The sequence below is a fragment of the Ictidomys tridecemlineatus genome, chromosome 2 (assembly GCF_052094955.1).
Source record: "Ictidomys tridecemlineatus isolate mIctTri1 chromosome 2, mIctTri1.hap1, whole genome shotgun sequence".
Classification (NCBI taxonomy): Eukaryota; Metazoa; Chordata; class Mammalia; order Rodentia; family Sciuridae; genus Ictidomys; species Ictidomys tridecemlineatus.
This window is the reverse complement of record NC_135478.1, coordinates 28,213,827-28,235,774: the sequence shown is the minus strand read 5'-3', so window position 1 is coordinate 28,235,774 and position 21,948 is coordinate 28,213,827. Positions and strand designations below refer to the sequence as shown.

At 40.3% G+C, this 21,948-nt stretch overlaps 1 protein-coding gene across 1 annotated transcript in view; it reads right to left on the bottom strand.

Annotated features, from left to right (window-relative positions):
* Positions 1 to 21,948, bottom strand: part of Susd5 (sushi domain containing 5) — a 50,166-nt gene that overhangs the window by 8,498 nt on the left and 19,720 nt on the right. Inside the window, exon 4 of the mRNA XM_040289915.2 lies at positions 13,039 to 13,227. Within this exon, the coding sequence (XP_040145849.2) occupies positions 13,039 to 13,227 (189 nt within the window). The remainder of the gene's footprint in view (positions 1 to 13,038; positions 13,228 to 21,948) is intronic.

Here is a 21,948-nt window from a genome sequence, read left to right as displayed (position 1 = left end):
GTTTAGTTTTTTGACTACATCATCTGTAGCCACCAAGGACATGCAAATCAAAACTACACTGAGATTCCATCTCACCCCAGTCAGAATGGCAGTCATCAAAAATACAAATAATAAATACTGGTGAAGATATGGGGGAAAGGGAACTCATATATACTGTTGATGAAAATGTAAATTAGTACAGCAACTATGGAAATCAATCTGGAGGGTCCTCAAAAAACTAAACATAAGAACTACCATAGATCCAGCTATACCACTCCTCAGTATTTATCTGAAATGATCAAAGTCAGCCTACTTTAGAGATGAATGCATACCCATGTTTATTGTGGCACAATTCACATAGCCAAGTTACGGTATCAGCCTAGGTGTCCATCAGCAAATGAATGGATAAAGAAAATGTAGTATGTATACACAATGGGTTTTTATTCAGCCACATAGAAGAACAAAATTATGTCACCTGCAGGAAAATGATTGGAACTGGAGAATATCATGTTAAGTGAAATACGCCAGACTCAGAAAGATGGTATTGTATGTTTTCTCTCTCATTCATGGAAACCAGAGGTGTAAAAATCATCATGAATATATATAGGGAGACCATGAGTGTAAAGAAAGGGAATCATGGAGAGGGGAGAGGGAAGGTAAAGGGAAGTACTGGGGAGTGAAATTAACCATATTATGCTATATGCATGTAGGATCATGCCACAGTGAAACTCACCATTCTATATAATTATTGTGCACCAATTTAAAAATTATGTATTATGTGACACTGCAGAAGAAATTATTATTTTTGTAAAATAGTATACATTTGCCAGTTATCTCCTGGATGTTCTGCTGTTGGGGATGAATCTCGCTGTGTTCTCAGCTAGAACTGTCCTCTTCATCATGGAGCAGGGCAGAAAACAGAAACTCTCCGAGATCATTTTTCCTTGGGAAGTTTTCACCGATTGGAACTCAGAGCCATTACCTCATGCACAATCTGCATCATAAGGCCTCTTACCAGGTGTTATTTTACTAGGGAATATGTATTGCCTCATTGAATCCCCAAAATACCAAACCATCAAGAACCCACAGATAATTCTGTTTTATTCCATTTTCTTTTTTTTTCAGGTCATCGACTATAGCTCCCTGTCAAGAGCAATAGACCATCTCCTTGTAAACCTAGCAGAGGCCAAAAGTGATGTAGTCCATGGGTAAATAGAATTCTTACCCAAATAACCAACAGCCAAAAAGAAGTGTCACTGTAAACAATATTAAAAATCTTCCAGTGATCAATCTCCCTAAATATAGATGCAAAAATCTCATATACAGTGTTGACAAATTGAATCCAGTAATACATTAACGTTGGTAATGACTTAAGTAGTATATTAAAAGGATAATACATTAAGCCCAGTTAGGTTTACCCCAGCAATTTACAATTGGTTTAACTTTTGTAAAAAGGAGCTTCAGAAAAGCATTTGACACAAGTCAAATCTTAGAATTAAGAAATAAAATGACAAAGTTCTGGAACTCTTTCACAAGAAGGAAACACTACTGACTTGAACACTTAAAGATAGTTAAGATGGTAGATTTTTTTGTTGTTGCTGTGTGTTTTTTATCAGAAATTTTAAAAAGAAAGGATTAATAAGTAGAATTATATTTAAATTCTATTCATCAAAGGTACCATGAAGAATATGAAAAAGCAACTTGCCTAACAGAAGACACTTGCAACCATACAGAACACTGAAAGTTCTGGTATCCAGAATAATGTAAAGAACTTCCACAAATAACCGTGAAATGAACGGACAACCCAGTAGAAAATCGGACAAGTGTACTGAAGAGGCATTTCTCAAATGAGATGTTCAAGCAGACAATACACATATGATAAAGTGTCTAAACAGCATTAATAATCAAGGAAATTGCTGGGCACAGTGGCCCACACCTGTAATCCCAGCGGCTCAGGAGGCTGAGGCAGGAGGATCGCAAGTTCAAAGCCAGCCTCAGCAACAGCAAGATGCTAAGCAACTCAGTGAGACTTTGTCTCTAAATAAAATACAAAATAGTGCTGGGAATGTGGCTCAGTGATCAAGTGCCCCTGAGTTTGGTCCCCAGTACCTCCCCACTGCAAAAAAAAAAAAAAAATCAAGGAAATTAAAATAAAATGATACCACAAATATACCCATCAGAATGGGGGGAAAATCAAGACTGAAAATGCCAATGATTACTAGGGGTGTGAGGCTCCTGGAACTTTTACGCATTGCTGGTAGAAGTGTAAATTTGTATGATCATTTTGAAAACTGGCTGGGCATTATCTACTGAAGTCGAGGGTACATACACCCTCTGATCCAGCAATTTCACTCCTAAGCATATAAATAAAATTACAGAAAATGCAAAAGTCTAGAAGAATGTACACAACATAAGCCACAAGAGACTACAAGAATCTTCTTGTAATAGTCTCAAACTTGAATCAATGAAGACAGTCATCAACAGGAGGATGGACCACATCATGGCAAAGGAAAAGAATGAACTACAGCTCCCTGGAACGTGGTTATCTCACAGACATAACAGTGGGCAAAGGAACCCATACACAAGAGAACATACTGTACACTTCAAGAAGCAGGGAAAACATAATTTATGGTTTTAGAAGTGCAAAGTGGTGATTCTCAGGGAGGTTGTGACTGGAAGGGAGCACCAGGAATGTTCTTGGATTGCTGGCGATGTTCTGCTTCTTAACCTTGGTGACGATTACCCGGGTGTGCTTATGATATGGTAATTCGTTGAGCTCTATAACCTTTGATTTTTAAAATGTTCTGCATTCAGTTACCCTGAAATAAAATTTAAATAAACAACCCAAAGTGCACACCATGTTCCAAGACAAACTGGCACAGAATTTGGCAACCGAATGGAGAAAGGATGGAGAAAGCATTCAACTGATATCCAGACAGAACAGGCAAATCATACGTAATGACAAAAATTAAATCAGACTTGCCTAGAATTTCACCTCAGCATGTTCATTGGTAGAAAAGAACAATGGCGATAATCTTTGAAGGGAAATAAAATGTAATAATAGCCACGCTTTGTTAGATGTCACTCAGATTTATGCTGATAGTAGCCATTCATTCTTCTTAGGAAGTCTGAACTTTGAAATATTTAAAAAATATAGCATGTCATGTGTTATTGTGCATGTCTTACTTATGTCCAACTGTGAACTAGTTGCTGCTGGCATTTCAATTAAGAACTCACAGTCCGTTAAAGTCAGCATACCATAGTGACACAGTCACATCAATGTTTATAGCAGCTCAGTTCACAATAGCTGACCTATGGAACCAACTGAGGTACCTTCAACAGATGAAAAAATGTGGTATATATGCATAATGGAATATTACTAAAGCATAAAGAAGAATAAAATTATGGGATTGCTGGTAAATGAGTGGAACTGGAGACTCTCATGCTTAATGAAATCAGCCAATCCCCCAAATCAAAGGCCGAATGTTCTCTCTGATGTGCAGATGCTAGCACAAAATAAGAAGAGGAAGAGGGGCTGGGATTGTAGCTCAGTGCTAGAGCATGTGCCTTGCATGCGTGAGGCACTGGGTTTGATTCTCAGCACCACATAAAATAAATAAATAAAGGTATAAAAAAAAGAGGAGGGAGGAAAGAATAGAAGTTCATTGGATTAGACAAAAGGGAATGAAGGGAAGGGAGGGAGGATGGGAATAGGAAAGACAGTAGAATGAATCGGACATAACTTTCCTATGTTCATATATGAATACACGTGCAGTGAAACTCCACATATATATGTGTGTGTGTGTGTGTATGTGGTTTTTTTTGTTTTGAGATGAGGTCTTTCTAAATTTCCCAGGATGGCTTGGAATTCCTGATCCTCCTGCTTCAGTCTCCCAAGTAGCTGGGATTACAGGTGTGGGCCACAACATCCAGCTTGATTACCCATATCTTGAACAAAATCTTTGCTTTGCTAATTAGCACCTTGAATACCTGAAATGGCTGTCTATTGGTAAAACAAATGGCCTATTAACTACCATCATAAATATGAGAAGTAGACTCTCATGGGTAAAATGAAAAGTATGGATAATACCAGGATTGGCTAGAAATATTTGAGAGATACTTCACAACATGAAATGAGAGGGTACAACCAGTCTGGACTTTAATGGTACCTGAGACTTGAACACTACATGGTCTCAATTTAGGACCAATGTGTTATGAACCAGGACTGGGAGCAGCATCCATCCATCACCATCCATGCAGAACAGGGTCATCTCTGTCACCTTGTACTGACCAGGCCACCCTGCTCTTGCTGCCCCATTCCCCTCTAGCCCAGGAACTCCCTGAGAACAAGTCATGTCCTCTCTGCCTTTCTATCCCCATGGTACATGGTATGGAGTAGACACTGCATAAATTCTTGTTGAACGAATAAATGAGGAAGTGAAGAGGTAAATATATGAGTTTTTATAGAGCTTGATTCGGTCTGGAAGTCCATCAGCAAGGGAAATATATAATTTTTTTAAATGATGGAGGCAAAAAATGATAAGTGAATAAGTGACCTTTGAGTTCCAGTACTGGGCATAAGTAATGTCTGATTAATTTTCCCTCCTGTGTAATCTATCCCACAAGCTTAACTATGTCGTGAAGTCTTAAAGCACTTGGAATATGGGTAGGAGATGAGCCATGGTCTCCAACCCCACCCTTCCATGTGTGAGAAACTTCTGGCCCAATTGGAAAAAGTCAGCTCACTCAGGCTGTGGGCAGGCCTGGCTTCACTTGGCCCCTTTCCAGGTCAGTCTGAGCTGTGTGTGTGTGTGTGTGTGTGTGTGTCTGTCTGTCTGTCTGTCTGAGATTCTGCTCCCTGAGGCTACAGCGCTCCCAGACAGCAGCCCAGGGCCCCTGAGTCAAGCTCTTCCTGTCTCCCCAGGTCTGCAGGTCAAGCTCCTGGCTCAGAAGCAGGTTCTCACTAGGTCCCAGCATTCCCAAGACCTGGGATGAAAACAAGGACAACTGAGTGTTTACAAAACAGCCTCCTCATGAAAAGCATCCCAAGCCTATTTTTCTCTTCATAGGAAACAGTGAAATTTTGTTATTCACTGAATTTCAACCAAAATGCAAATTCTGCCCTTAAGATGAAGAGGCCCAGCACTCTGCCTGTGGAGACGCTATTTCTCTCACTTCCTCTCTGCTTTCCTGAGTCTGCACTCTCAAATCACCCAGCAAGCTCTCAGCCCTCCTCCCGGCCCTCTCCTAGGAAACCTGGGCTAACACAACGTGGGGCCTCTGATTTAGACGAGCAATTCTAGGAAATGTAAGCTTTGTGGGTTCCCCTGGCAGAATCCAGATGGTTCATTTGTGCATGTATATTTGACTGCTACTTTTAGAAGACAGGCGAACACAGATATAAATCAGGAACAAACCTGAGGCTTTGGGTTGAGTCCCCAGTAAAACACACACACACACACACACACACACACACACACACACACACACACACACACACACCAGGAGTGAATAGAGAAGGCTGAACTGTGCACTGCCAGCTTGTTCTTTATTTTTTTTTTTTAAATCATTTGGCCATCTATATGTGAATCTATTTTTAAAAAAGTATTTTCTTAGTTGTAGATGGACACAATACCTTTATTTTCTTTATTTTTATGTGGTGCCAGATCAAACCCAGTATCTCACGCGTGCTTGGCAAGTGTTCTACCACTGAGCCACAACCCCAGCCCTGGCTTTTTTTATTTTTTTAAGGAAAATTTATTTTTTTATATTTAAAGTGTACAAAACAATATCATGGGATGCATAGAGATAGTAAATCAGTTACTATAATGAAGCAAATATGAACATACCCAACATCTCACAGTTACCTTTTTTTGGTTTGCATTTATAGCAGGAGCAGCTAAAATCTATCTATTTAGTATGAATTCCATACACAGTATGATTACATTACATATAGTTCTTATGTCTAAATCTGTAGATTTGAACCCAGGGCAATGGGCTGTGCCTGTAGACCCAGCTCCTAGGGAGGCCGAGGCAGGAGGATTGCTTGAGCCCAGGTGTTCCAGACCAATCTAGGCAACATAAAGTTGCCATCTCAAAACACACACACACACACACACACACACACACACACACACACACACACACACAGGAATCTCTAGACTTGTTCCGCCTATATGTCTACTGCTATGTTCCCCCCCATCTAGTCTGGTTTTGCCCAGCCTCCACCCTGTTTTGTTCTCTATTTGAATGTCTGCATTTCTTATTAGAGTGCTAAATATACCTGCCAGAGGCCAGAACCCTGGGGTTCTCTTCATGCTGCCACTTCCTATCTTTTTCATGTTATTGCATTTCGGGAAGCTTCTTTTTCCCCCCTCTGGTCTTGGCTACACAGCCTTTAAAAATAGTAATTTTAAAAACGACAACCAGACATACCAGAAATAACCAGTGGTTCAATAAGCCTCTGAACAAATATGGTAAGATTGACAAGGAACTTCTAAATTCGGTTTCACTCTCATGCATGATTCTATGAAGGAAATCAAGTCCAAAAGATGGAGAAAAACAGAAATCGAAGTTAATGCCTTTAGAAAGGAGAGAGAATAGAGCAGAAGAACTTACTGAGAGGGCAGTGAGCTTGAAGGGGGTGTCATCCTGAGGCCCCAGAGCAATCACATCCATACAATGTAGTCTCTGGACTGAGACATCTCTGGTTCAAATCCTGTGCCTTTCCAGCCACGAGACAGGCAAGTGGCCGAACCTTCATAGACCTCAATTTTCCCATCTGTAAATTGAAGCTAGCCATTTCTACTTTGGGACTTGTGAAGATTAAATGAGATGAAGTATGGATAACTCCTATCATAGTTAGGAGACTTGGGGATAATGGGAACGCTCTAGATTTTGGTTGTGGTTTCATGGGTATAGATATCTGTCATAACTCAGATAATTTTTTATCTCAGATAGGTCCAGTTTACTGTATGCTAATAAACCTTAAACAAAGAGGGGAAACCAAACCAAACCAAACCCTGAGCCAGATGGTGTGGAGCAAGTGTTTGGTTTAGGATTGCTTTTTGCTCAGTACCTCACTGGGGGATGTGTCTTATTTCCATGGCTGAGTCAGACTGGGGAAGGGAAAAAAGAAAGACTGTATATTTATATTTGTTAATGGACTCAGAGTTGGCGGGGCTGGTAGAGGGCCATTAGACTTGGTGACAATTGCTTTCCTGATATTATACCAGAAGCACACACAGAACTTATGGAACTTGGGGTGGAAAGTCTTGGTGGCCTGAGTTAGTCTTAACACTTGGTGGCAGATGCCCTGTGGAGTTTTCCAGATGGAACAAAGGGTGTATCATGGAGGAAGAGTCCCTGAGTGTCACTGCAGCTGTTCTCTCCCACTCCAACCACACAGACAGGATGAATGGCCTCACCTGGAGCCAGGGGGCCAAGGTCACAGGACCACCAAGTACTGAGGTCAGGAGAGAGCAGAGGTGTTGGAGACAATGTGAGATGACAACAGGGAGTGGGAGAGTGCTCCGAATGCCACCTTGGAAAGGCCAACCCTGGGATCATGTGGCCAGGCACAGAGACTGTTCCTAAGGTGCTGGTGGCCAAGGAGAAAACATGGCTTTGAAGATGAACATGGGATGGCACGACCAGCAGCCCAGAGGAAACCAGATCCAGGATGGAAATCGGAGGCATACATATTTAAGGAGAAAGTATCCGGATTTTTCTGTAATCAGAGCAAATACCAATTATAGTTAGATACTGAGTACACGAGAGAGGTATGCCAGACATTTCCTGCTGCCAAGTTGGGAATGGAAATCCAAGAGGAAGATGTGCGGATTTGGACACAGAACAGAAGACTAAATGGTCAGATCCAGACCAGGGTTCTAAGGTCCAAAGCTAGAGAAATACCAACAGAGGGGAGAAAATGTCAGGTAAAGTGAGTCCTTACCCATTTAGATTAACGGTCAAGGCTAAAAGAACCCCAGGAACCCCATGTGGGTAACCATGTGATAAACAGTACTCATTTTTTTCTTTCTTTCTTTTTTTTTTTTTCTATGTATGGTGCTGGGGATTGAACCTAGGAATACTCCACCACTGAATCACATCCCCGCCCCCTTTTATTTTATCTTGAGACAGGGCCTCCCTAAGTTGCTGAGGCTAGCCTCAATCTTGCAATCTTCCTACCTCTATCTGCAGAGTAGCTGGGATTACAGGTGTGTGCCACTGCACCTGGCTAAGGACTCGTTTTTTTCGTAAGAGCAAATTAAGGATCAGGAAAGTGAAGAGGATTGTTCATTCTCTACTTCTCTTACGATCCTTTCCATCATCATTTAAATAAGCTCAAGTCTCTTAAAAAGACATCATGTTAAAGATAACAACTAATCAAGCAAGAAAACAAAAGAAAACAAATTCCCACAAACCTCCTTGGACCCCTGATTTAGTTATATTCTCCGTGTCTTCCCTAGTTGTTTTCATGAACAGTAGAAATTTGAGAGCGAGTTGCTTGCCCTTGGCCCTTGTCCTCACCACCCTGTGAGGCCAATGTACACTCTCACTTCCATTTCTTTAAATTCTCAGGAAACATGCCTTCTTTAGAAGGTCACCTTTGGCAACACCTCTATTTTCAGCTTTCCCTGCTACCTGGTCATCTTCTGCTTCACCATCTCCTTTGAGGCACCCAATTATTAGTGTTTCCATCAGGGTTGGGAGTGTTTGACTCAACTTTGTACACATAACACAGAGGATCCTGCCAAATGATGGGATGTGAAATGAGTGAACAGATGAAGAGCCAACCAGCTAGTTAATATCCAAACCCAGATGCAGCCAACACTGACCCTTCCCCCAAATGACCTTTCTCCAATTTGAAGCAATTCCCTAATTTTAAAAAATGTTGATGTTCACTAGAATAGATAAACATAGGAAGTAGTGAAATATCGGCTGAACATATTCTTACAGCATACGTGCACATAGAGATTTCTTGGAATAACACAAGAGACTTTTAAATGTCCAATTACAGAGCAATGAAAACTGTAACCGTCTGTATACTCAGTCAAGTGCAGAAGCCAGATTTCCTTGCTCAGCAGCTGAAAGCGTTCGGAACTCTGCATTGCAGTGAGAAAATAAACACCATTTCTAACACACAAAACCTGCATTTAGTTCTCCTTCTGCTGGGGCCAGTAAACAACCCATTTGGCTGGGGTGTGGCACATGGGCTGGTGCAACTTCTGCATCTCATGAGAAATTAATAATTCCAGGGTGAGCAGGCTGCTAGAAGATTCCTCAAAGTGTATATCCAATGCTTGTCCCAGTCTGTGACTTTTTCCTACCACTGTGCAATAAGGCAAGTATATGCACTGAGACAGTTTTTAGAAGCTTTTGTAGCAAATTATTCTTTTTGTATTTGTTCTACTTGACAGTAGAATGCACTTGTGCACTTTGACACATTATACAAAAATAGGGTATAATTTCTCATTTTTTCTGGTTGTACATGATGTAGTCATGCAGTCATATATGCACATAGGGTGATAATGTCTGATTCATTGTACTATCCTTCCTACCCTCATACCCCACTCCTCTCCCTTCTCTACCTAATCTCTTCCCTAGCTTCCCGAACCATCCTTCTTGTGAATTAGCATCCAGATATCAGAGAAAACATTCAGTGTTTGTTTTTTTTTGGCATGATATTTCTATTAGCATGATATTCTCCGGCTATTGTGGGGGGCTAGGGAAAAATAGAGTTACTTTAGATTAGGTAGAGGGGGAGAGAAGGGAGATGGAAGAATAGAGATACTTTTGTAGCAATTTGAAGGAGATTTTTGCCTATTTACTGTAACAAAAATTTGCCTTTATATTGCAATGTATTTTTGGCAGGGTATTGGGGAGTAAACCCAGGGGTGTTTAACCAACACTAAGCCACATCCCCAGACCTTTTTATTTTATTTTTTTAATTTTCAGACTTGGTAAATTGCTAAGGCTGGCTTTGAACTTGCAATCCTCCTGCCTCAGCCTCCTGAGCCACTGGGATTGGAATCTATTTTTATAGTGATTCATTTTTTATTGCATTTTACTAAAGTATCAGTCAGCCAATGACTAGGAAAAAAATGATAATCCACTCAGAGTTTGAAAAGTAGTGAAATGGACTATTTCAACAACAAACATCATTAAAAGGTACTCCAAAAGTAAAGAACTAAGCTACAAAATGGGAAGGAATATTTCTAAAACATGAATTATGAACATTTTATGTGAATAATCATTTCAAATTTTTAGAAAAACAGGCAAAGTGCTTAAACAAGCTGGGCGTGGTGGCAACTCTTGAGGCTGAGGCAGGAGGATTGCAAATTCCAAGCCAGCCTCTGCAATTTATCTAGGCTTCAGGTAACTTTGTGCATTCAAAATAAAATTTCAAAATAAATACGAAAAGGGGGACAGGAAATACGGTGGAATGAGACGGACATCATTACCCTAGGTACATATGTGACTGTACATATGATGTGATACTATATGGTGTACAACCTGAGGAAATGAAAAGTTGTTCTGCAATTGGGTACAATGAATCAAAATGCATTCTGCTATCATATATACCTAATTAATTAAAATTAATAAATTAATAATAAATTATATATATATGAAAAGAGCTGGGGATGTGGCTCAGTGGATAAGTGATCCTAGGTTCAATCCCTGGTACCCAAGAAAAAAAATAAAAGTATTTAAACGGACATTTTATATGAGGACACTTTAATGCTTACTGAGCCCTCAACTTCACTATCAGCAGAGAAATGAACATTGTGACTAAAGTTACTACAGAACAGCCACCAGGTTGGCAATCCTCAAGGTCAATGAGGATGCTGAACAAGGGCCCTCACACATATCTGGGGGACAGCTAACTGATCAAAATACTTTAGAAGGGCTGGGGATGTGGCTCAAGTGGTAGCGCGCTCGCCTGGCATGCGTGCGGCCCGGGTTCGATCCTCAGCACCACATACCAACAAAGATGTTGTGTCCTCCGAGAACTAAAAAATAAATATTAAAAAAAAAATACTTTAGAAAACTTTTTGGCAGCAACTGCTTAAACTAAGACACACATACCCTGTGGGCAGGAATTCCACTCCTAGGAACCAACGGAAAAATGTTCACACCCAAAACCGTTGCAATGTAGCTCATGACAGCCACAAAATAAAAACAAGTTAAATGTCCACCAGCAGCAGACTGGATAAGCTGCTGTGTCCACACTGTGATGGTAAACAGCGGTGAGGACTGCAAACCCTGGCTTTAGGGAACGGCCTGGATAACTCTGACGGGTGTTCACTCTGCAGCTCCCATCTGCAGGACACTGCAGGGACACGCTGTCCTACCTAGGCCTTCAGGAATGTTGTGGCACTGGAATCATTCCCTTCTGAAGAACCAGCCCCCACGAGGTACTCAGGTGTTATGGGAGGTGAGGGACCACCCCTGAAGGACTCTTGGGTGACAGCAAGGCATTGTCATCAGGGAACAATTCAGGGTCTGGCGTGAGGTCTCAGGCACGGAAGTCATGAGTCCAGGTCTGCGGGGAGAGGGGAGCTGCTCAAGGTCCCTGGTAGGTGCTGGGCCCCACAGGGGTGGGAAGACCAGGCCTTGCTGTGATGTGGACATAGTGCTCTCTGCTGCGGGGGAAGTTCCCCAGGGGTTGGGCAGAGAGAAGACTGAAGAGACCTGGGACTCCTGGGAATGTGACGATGGCCTGGAACATCTGGAGAAATCAGATTAGGTTTGGAATTGGAACATCTGGAGAAATTAGATCAGGTTTTTGTTGCTCAGAGTCTACTAGAACTCTTTTTAGTCTCAAGTAACTATTGAGAGTCACACAACTACCGCAGGCCACCCCTGGCACCAGAAGGCTCCAGGCCAAAGGGTAGGCAAGGTGGCGGGTCAGGGCAGGCAGTTGTCACCAGTGGAGAAGCCTGCACAGCTGTCCACACAGCTGTCCTAGAATAGTCTGCTTGCTCCAGCCACCACCCTCAGTCCCTCATAATTGCTCAGGTGCAAGGGGACAGGACTCACATGTATGAGTCCAGATCCATCACTTTTAGAAGTCCCACAAAAAACAATATCCCAATTTCTTTATATATATATATATATATATATATATATATATATATATATATATATATATTTAGTTGTAGAAAGACAAATATCTTATTTTGTTTATTTATTTTTATGTGATACTGAGGATTAAACCTAGTGCCTCACACATGCAAGGCAAGTGCTCTACCACTGAGCCACAACTCTAGCTCCCCAATACCCCAATTTCTTGTAGTAAACACCCCATAGTTCTTGGGGTCCCCATAAGAGTCAAATCCAGATGTGAGAATCACCACATGCAGGGAAGCCCAGAGGTGAGCTCCCTTTTCATGTATTCATTAAAATCCGCCCAGCCCAGTTTACCCCTTGGAGGTCACTTTTATTAGAAGTGATGTAGCTTGTGTACCACAATTATTGTTCCATCTTGACCAGTTTTTCAGGGAAATAAGCAAAGGAGTTAACCCAGGATCAATTCCATCCTTAGACAAGAAAGCGGGTTTTATTTATTTTAATTTTTATTTTTGGGGGGTGCCAGGGATTAAACTCAGGGGCACTCAATCTCTGAGCCAAACACCCCCAGCCCTATTTTATATTTTATTTAGAGACAGGGTCTCACTGAGTTGCTTCACTTTCGCTATGGCTGGTTTTGAACTCGAGATCCTCCTGCCTCAGCCTCCAGAGCCTCTGGGATTACGGGTGTGTGCCACAGAGCCCAGCAAGGGGGTTTCATTAACCCTTTACTCCCAGCAAGGAAGATGAAGAGCTCAGTTGTAGGGATGCTGCATTTAAAATGCTGCAGGAAGCCCACGCAGAGATATTGCCAGGCCCAGAGCTCAGCAGAATATCTGAATCATCTTTATAAGACACCTTATTATTAAGACACCTCGGTGTAAAAGGAGCCCACTGCAGGAAGCCAGCAAGCAGAACAGGACCCTCTGCTAGCTCCTCCTGGGCTCTGCGTGGCAGGTGGGGTGGCCTAGCCCAGGTGCTTACCTTTCCCGCAGGCCTGCACCAGGCCGTACCACTCCCCACAGCTGTTGCACAGCAAGGTGAAGGCCATTTCTCGCTGGCCTGGAACAGGCCCCGGGGCACACACATACAGCAGCTCATCCCCCATCTCCAAGCCCGTACGGCCCTGCAGGATGGTGTGTGGGAACGAAGGCGGGTCTCCACACGGCTTCTCTGAGGAAAAGGAATCACAGTTAGTTTTTCCAAACTATGCAGAATGCTCTGTGAGAAAATAAACCAAAAAAACCCCCATTCTACCCCTAAGCCCTTGTCCCATGAGTACCCTGGGACCTGACAGAATGCCTGGAACCCCAGGGCCTGACACAGACAAGCACACACACACACACACACAGAAAAAAAAAACACTCACCGAATGAATAAATCAATGTGGCACAGAGTGCTACAGCTTTATATTTTAAAATTGCCAGACAACATGACCTTCTGATGTGACCTTGAAAGAAGAACCCAGAGACACAGGCCTAGCAGCAGCTCCTTTTTGCCGGGTGAATAAGTACCACTGTTGAACACTAAAATGTGACAGACTACAGCTGCAAGGGGAGGTGTCCCTCCTCTCCCTCAACCTCAAGGTCAACGGTAACAGGGTTCACCAATGTAGCCATACAAAAGATAAATGCACAGTCTGAAAATAATATCATATAATATTTAAGACATAAATGGGATTGCATCATATGTATTACTGAGTACCTTGCTTTTTTATTTTAATAAAGTATTTTTTTTTTGAGAATTTTTAGGTTCACAGCAAAGTTGAGAGGCAAGTACACAGAGTTCCCATATACCCACTTCCCTCCTCCCATACAAACACCCCCTACTCTCAACACCCACCCCCAGTGGGATATTTGTTAGACTTGATGAATCTACATAGACACCTCATCACCTGAAGTCCATACTTACCTGAAGGAACACTCTGGGTGTTGTACATCCTATGGGTTTAGGCAAATGCTTGATGACATGTATCCACCACTGCATTATCATACAGAGCAGCCTCACTGTCTTAAAAATCCTCAGAGACATGCTCATTTATTCCTCCCTCCCCCAGTCCTTAGCAACCACTGATTCTTTGATCAAGAGTGTGATTGCTGGATCACATGGGAACCCGTATTAGTTTTGGAGAAAATTGCCAAACTGTCTTCCGAAGTGGCCACGACATTTTCCTTCCCATCAGCAGTGAATGAGAATTGCCATTGATCCACGTTCTTGTCATCATTTGGGGGTGTCAGTGTTCTGGATTTGGGACATTCTGATGGGAACGTAGCGGTAACCGTTGTTTTAATATTCAGTTTCCTACCGATGTGTGATGTTGCACATCTTTTCATCACTGACCATTTGCCTAATCTCTTCTCAAATGAGGTGTCTGTCCAGTTCTTTTGTACAACGTTTAACCAAGTTGTTCATTTGTTCATCATATTATTGTGGAGTTATAAGAGTTCTTTGTATGTTTTGCATAGCAATCCTTGATTAGATGCATCTTTGGCAACTATTCGTCCCGGTCTGCAACTTGTCTTCTCATTCTGTTGACATTTAATTTAATAAATCCAACTCATCGGTCCATGGATCATGCCTTCTATATCACATCTAGAAAGGCATTGCCATAGACACGGTCATGCAGGTTTTCTATGTTTTTTTCTAAGAGTTCTATTGTGTGTTTTATATTTGGGTTTATCATCCATTTTGAGTTGACTTTTTGTGGTGTGGGGATTGAACCCAGGACCTTGTGAATGTGAGGCAGGCACTCTACCTACTGAGCTATATCCCCAGCCCACTTGAGTTGATTTTTTGTGAAGTTTAAGGTCTGTCTCGTGATGTCCAGTTTTTTCAGTGCCTATGTTGACAAGACGATCTTTACTCCTCTGTACTGCCTTTGCTCCTTGATCAAAGATCAATTGACTATATTTATTTGAGTCTATTTCTGGGCTCTCTCTTCTGTTCCATTGATCTCTTAGCCTATTCTCTTGTGAATTTCACAGTGTCTTGGTTACTTTATAGAAAAATAGAAATCTTGAAGTCCAATAGTGTCTTTTTCCATATTCAGTTGGCTATTCTGGGTCTTTGGTTTTTTGCATATAATCTATAGAATCAGTTTCTTCATAGCCATAAAATAATGTGCTGGGAATTTGGGATGCTGAGTCTACAGATCAAGTTTGGAAGAACTAATATGTTGGTAGTATTGAGTCTTCCTATTCATGCACATAGAATCTCTCCCCATTTATTTATTTCTTCATTTCATCAGAGTGTTATTGTTTTCTTCATAATAGATCTTGACATATTTTGTTAGATTTGTACCTAAGTATTTCATTTTTGGGGGGTGCTAATGTAAATGATAATGTGTTTTTAAGTTCAAATTCCACTTGCTCATTGCTGATTTACAGGAAAATGATGATCTTTTGTACATTAATCTGTATCCTCCAACCTGCTATTATTAGTTCCAAAAGTGTTTTGTTAATTCATCTGGATTTTCTATATAGACAATTATGTTATCTGTAGACAAAAAGCAACTTTAGTTCTTCCTCCTCAGTACCTTTTGTTTCCTTATGGTATTAGCTGCAACTTCTAGTATGATGTTCAAAACAGTGGTGAGAGGGAACCTCCTTGCCTTATTCCTGATCTTAATGTCACCAGAAAGAATGACATTAGATGTAGGGTTTCATTTTTTTTCTTTCTTTCACATGTTTTTGGGGAGAGTACCAGGAATGCTTAGTTACCGAGACATTTCCCAGTCTTTGTTTTCCCCTAAGTTTTTAAAATATAGTTGTAAATAGACAGCATGCCTTTATTTTATTTATTTATTTTAATGTGGTGCTGAACCCAGTGCTTCACACATGCTAGGCAAATGCTCTGCCACTGAGCTATAGCCCCAGTCCTCTCCAGCCCTTTTTATTTTTTATTTTATTTTGGCACAGAGTCTCACTAAATTGCTTAGTGCCTTGCTAATTTGCTAAGGCTGGTCTCGAACTTGCAGATTGTCCAGCCTCAGCCTTTGGAGCTGCTGAGATTACAGGCATGCACCACCACACCTGGCAACTACAGGGTTTTTATAGATGTTCTTTACTGAATTAAGGAAGTTGCCCTCTATTTCTGTATTGATGAAGGGTTGTTTTTGTTTTTTAAATCATGAATTGGTGTTGAGTCTGATTAGATGCTTTTTCTGCATCAATATGATTATGTAATTTTTCTTCAATAGTTTGTTGATGTGATGGATTACATTCATTGATTTATTAATGTGAAGTCAGACGTGCATACTTGAGGTAAATCCCACTTGGTCAGGGTTTATAATTCTTTGTATATATTGTTGGATTAAACTTGCTACTATTTTGTTGAAGATTTTCACATCTATGTTCATAAGATACATTGGTCTGGGGCTGGGATTGTGGCTCAGTGGTAGAGCACTTGCCTAGCATGTGTGAGGCACTGTGTTCGATCCTAAGCACCACATAAAAAATAAATAAAACAAAATTATTTTTAAAAAAGATATGTTGGTCTGTAGTTTTCTTTTAATATTTTCATCTGGTTTTGGTATTAGAGTACTACTGGCCTCACAGAATATGTATGAAAGTATTCCTTCTGCTCTTCTGGAAACATATTAAAGAGAATTAGCATAATTTCCTCCTTAAATGTTTGGATCCATAAAAGCCAAACATGCACTCTGTTTTGGAAAGTATCAATTACTGATTCAATTTGTTTAACAGATATAGGCCTATTCAGAGTATCTATTTTTTCTGAATTAGTTTTATCTTATTTTATTTACTTATGTATTTTTAATTTTTTTAGTTGTTGATAGACCTTTATTTTTATTTATTTATATGCGGAACTGAGAATCAAACCCAGTGCCTCACACATGCCAAGCAAGTGCGTTATGGCTGGGCCACAGCCCCAGCCCCAATTTATTTTTGATGATTCTAGGGATTGAATCTGGGAGCACATGTACAACTGAGCCACATTTCCTAGTCCTTTTTATTTTGAGACAAGGTCTCACTAAGTTGCTGAGGCAGGCCTTCAACTTGCAATCTTCCTACCTCAACCTCCTGAATCTCTGGGATTACAGGGCCTGAATTAGTTTAAGCAGATTGTGTCTTTTAAGAAATTGGTCCATTTCATCTACATTATCAAAGTTGAGGGCACAGAGTCATTCATAACATACTTTCATTGTTCTTTTAGTGTTCATGGTGTCTATATTGACATTACATCTTTCATTTTTGATAGCAAGTCTTGTTTTCTTTTCTCTCCTTTTCTTTTTATTAACTTGGCTAGAAGTTTATCAATGTTATCGATCTCTTCAAAGAAGCAGCTTTTGGTCTTGCTGCTTTTCTCTATTCTTTTCCTATTTTTAATATCGTTGACTTTTGCTCTATTTTTTTATTTGCCTTTTCCTCTGCTTACTTTGGATTTAATTTGCTCTTCTTCTTTGAACTTCCTAAGGCAGGGGCTTATATTAGTGACTCTTGATCTTCTTTCTTTCCAATATATGCATTCAATGCTGTAGATTCCAGCAATGCTTTGCACAGATTTTGACAAGTTGTATTTTATTCTCATTTAATCTATTTACATTCTTTCTTTTAAGTTTTTTTGACCACACATTATTTAGAAGTGTATTGTTTATTCTCTCTCTGCTTCCTAATTGCTATATCCTGAGCTGCTTTCCTCCTCCACACCTTTCCGCCATGATGTTCTGCCTCACCTCAGACTCACAGCCATGGAGTTGACCTTCTATGGACTGAGACCTAGGAAACCAGGCGCACCAGATAAACCTTCCCATCTCTTAAAACAAAAGTGTATTGTTTATTCTTCAACTATTGGGGGATTTTCCAATTCTCTTTCTATTTTTTGAATTTCTAAATTGTGATCTGAGAGCAGACATGATGATTTCTATTCTTTGAAGTTTACTAATGTTGAGAATTTATGGCCCAGAATGTGGTATATCTTATGGGATTGTCCCATGTGAGGTTGAGGAGAATGTGTAATCTGCTGTGATTTGATCAAGTAGCCTCTTGATCAAAATCTGATTGATTGATGGTGCTGATGATTTCAACTATGCAGTTACTGCTCTGCCTGCTGCATTTGCCCATTTTGATAGAGAGGCATTAAAGTCTCCAGCCATAATAATGAATTCATATGTTTCTCCTTGCAAGTCTCATCAGTTATTTTCTCACATATTTTGATGCTCCATTGTTAGGCACATATTAAGTGTATGTTTCCTTTTTTTTTTTCCTTCAAAACTTTCCTTGCTCCAAAGTCTGCTCTGAAAACAATATCCCTACTCCAACTCTCTTCCGATTGGTATTAGCATGGTATATATTTCTCCATTCCTTTACTTTAAACATATATGTCTCTATATTTAAAGTGGGTTTCTTGTAGACAACATCTAGTTGGGTCTTGTTGCTTTTATATACTATGATGATATCTGAATTTTAATTGATGTATCTAGACCACTATCATTTAAAGTGATTATTGAAATAGTTGAATTAATATCTACCATAGTTGTTACTGTCTTCTATTTGTTAACCTTGTTGTTTGTTCCTATCTTTGTCTTCCACACTTTTCTGCCTTTTGTGGGTTTTTGTTTGTTTATTTTGTGCCAAGGATTGAGCCCAGGGGCGCATAACCACGGAGCCCGATCACCAGCCATTTTTTATTTTTTATTTTGAGACAAAGTCTTGCTAAGTTGCATAGGGCTCGATAAGTTACTGAGGCTGGCTTTGAACTTGCAGTCTCCTACCTCAGCCTTCCACAGGGATCACCGGCATGTGCCATTGCTCCTGGACCTTTTGTGGTTTTAGTTGAACATCCTGTCATCCTATTTTCCCTATTAGCATATCAATTTTACTTTTTTTTTTCTTCTTAGTGATCACCCTAGAGTTTGCAACATACATTTACAAATAAATCAAGTCTACTTTTGTTTTTTTTTTTTTTTGAGACAGAGTCTTGCTATATTGTTCAGGCTGACCTTGAACTCCTGGATGCAAGTGATCATCCTGCCTTAGCCTCCCAGAGTCGCTGGGATTACAGGCATGCACCGCTGCACTTGGTCCCAAGAATACCTTCAAATAACACCATACTTCTTCCCAAGTAGTACATAGACCTTATTATAGTCAATTATTACGAATTCCCCCACCTGTCCCTTGTATCAACACTGTCATTCATTTCACTTATACATAAACACATACGCATGAGCACCCTCATGTGCGCGCGCGCACACACACACCCCCACACACAATCTTGTTGCTATTATTGTTACAAACTGATTAGTTAGATCAATTAAGAATGTGAAAAATAAAAGTTTTAATTTTATTTTCAGTTATTCATCCTGATACTCTTTGTTTACACAGATCCAAATTTCTGACCCATATCATTTTACTTCTTCAGGAACTCCACTTTAACATTTCTTGCCAGGCAGGATTACTTGCTACAAATACCTTCCATTTTTTGTGGTCTAACCGATTATTTTTCCTTCACTTTTGAAGAGTACTGTGCAGAGTGTACAATCCTAGGTTGGTGTTTGTGCTTTTTTTTTTTTTTTCTTCTCAACACTTGAATCATTTCACTATGCTCTCCTTGCTTGTTGGCTTGTTGAGGAGAGATCAGATCTTATTCTTCTTACTCCTCTATAGGTGAGGTGGTTTTCACCTTCTAGATTATTTCAAGATTTTTTTTTCTTTATCTTCCATTTTTGTAGAGTTTGCGAAGGATATGTCAATGTGTAGGTTTTGTTTGGTTTTTCCTTTCTTTCTTTTGTTTTTTGTTTTTTGTTTTTTTTTTTTGCATTTATCTTGCTTGGTGTTCTCTAAGCTCCCTGAATTTGTGGTTTGTTGTCTGACATTAATTTGGGGAAAATTCTCAGTCTATCATTGTTTCAAATATTGCTTCATTCTTTTCCTCCTTCCTTCTCTTCTGGTGTTCCACTTTTTGAGGTGCCCCACAGTTTTTGGATACTCTGTTCTGGTTTATTTTTCAGTCTTTTTTTTTCTTTTTTGCTTTTTAGTGTTATTACTATCATATCCTCAAGCTCAGAGTTTCTTTCCTTAGCCTTGTCTACTCTACCAATTACCCCAGGGGAGGCCATCTTCATTTCTGCTATAGTTCTTTTTCCTTCTCCTTAGCATTTTTCTTTAATTCTTTCCTAGCATCTCCACCTCTCTGCTTACATTATGCATCTGTTCTTGCATCTACTTTTTCTGTGAACGTTCTTAGCATAGTCATCAGAATAGTTTGAAAAAAACTCCCTGATCTGATAATTCCAACATCCCTGCCACATCTGAGTCTGGTTCTGGTGCCTGCTCCGTCTCTTCAAACTGCTCTTTGCCTTTCAGCATGCCGTGAACCTTTTGTTGGAAAGTGGACATGATGTACTGGGTAAAAGAAACTGCAGTAAATAGACATGAGTAAAGTAATGGCACGCTATGCGGAGAGAGAAAGCATGATAATAGAGTCCTACGATTTGATCTCAGTCGCTTGGTAAGCCTGTGCCCCTAGACCATGAAATTTACCATTGCTTCTCACTTTTATTTCCTTCCATACAGGTGGGAAAGAATGACCAGAATGGCCTGAATTGGGTAGTCGCCTTCTCCCAGATTGGTTAGGCTTTGAAGAAACACTAGCAGATTAGGTTCTGGTAAAGCCATTTCTCCTGAGGGCAGGACCTGTGAAAAACAGAATGCTCTATTCTATTTCCAAATAGTTCCTTTTCTCTTCTTCCTGCCAGAAAGGACAAGGGAATTTTTCTCTGGTATTCTTGATGAGGACTTGGTAGAGTTTCTGGAGGCAAAACTTCTCAAAGCATGCCCCCCGCCCAACCCCACTACAAATGGCCTCCTGGCATGAACCCATAGACCCGTCCACACTGACCCTCCAGCAATTTGTGATTCTCCTACCCCAGTGCTGGTTCCCTGGAAGTTTCTGCCATTGGGTTTCTGCTTCAGTATCTCATCATTCTCTATATCTGCCTCTCTCCAGATTGGGGGGCAGTGTTATGCCCTGTGATCTCGCTTCTCTAATGGATTTTTAAAAAGTTGCTTATCTGTCAGTCTGTTGTGCTTACCAGGACAGTATGGTGCTTCTAAAACACTTAGGTGCTGGGCTAGAAGTCAGAAGTGGTTTTCGGTTTGGTTTTCCATGTCCCTTCTGTAGTTTACCTCCAGCTTTGAAAGGCTACATTGCAGTACACATTCTTTAACCTTCAGACAGACATTGATGTTGATTCTGATTTTTCACCATAATAAACAATGCTACCATGAACAGTGTCCTATGTACACTTTTTTTTACATTGCTTATTTCTTTAGGATAAACTTATAGATGTGGAAGTGTTGCACCAAATTGTTAGAGTGACTTTTTTGTTTTTTCAAAAGAGAAGTTTCTTTGTTTGTTTATTTGTTTGTTTTTGTTTTTGAGACAGGGTCTTTCTATGTTGAGCAGGCTGGTCTCAAACTTGTAACCCTCCTGCCTCAGCTTCTTGAGTGGCTGAAAGGAGAGGCTTGTGCCACCATACCTGGCTGAGGAAATAATTTTTCATTCAGATTTCCTCTTCTAATTTTACAAGTTGCTTTCCTTTAGTCCTTATGCAGACAAATTACCTAATAAGGACCTTGCTTAAAAGGAGATATGCTGAGAAAAGATGAAAATAGAAAAGACAACTTGTGCTTTTAAGTGACCCCACTTGCCCTAACAGCTTGTAGTCTGGGTAGCACTTTTTCAAAGAGACTCAACATCATGCACATTCTTTAATATGAGAGAAATTTTGCATGTAAAAAGATGGTGGGATATAAAATACATATCCCATAGCACAGAACAACTGTCTTCATTTTGTCCAAAACCACCTTGTTTGGATTTCATCTTTATGGTAAGAAGGGATAAAGAGTCATCCATAAGTTGCCACAAATCTAGAGA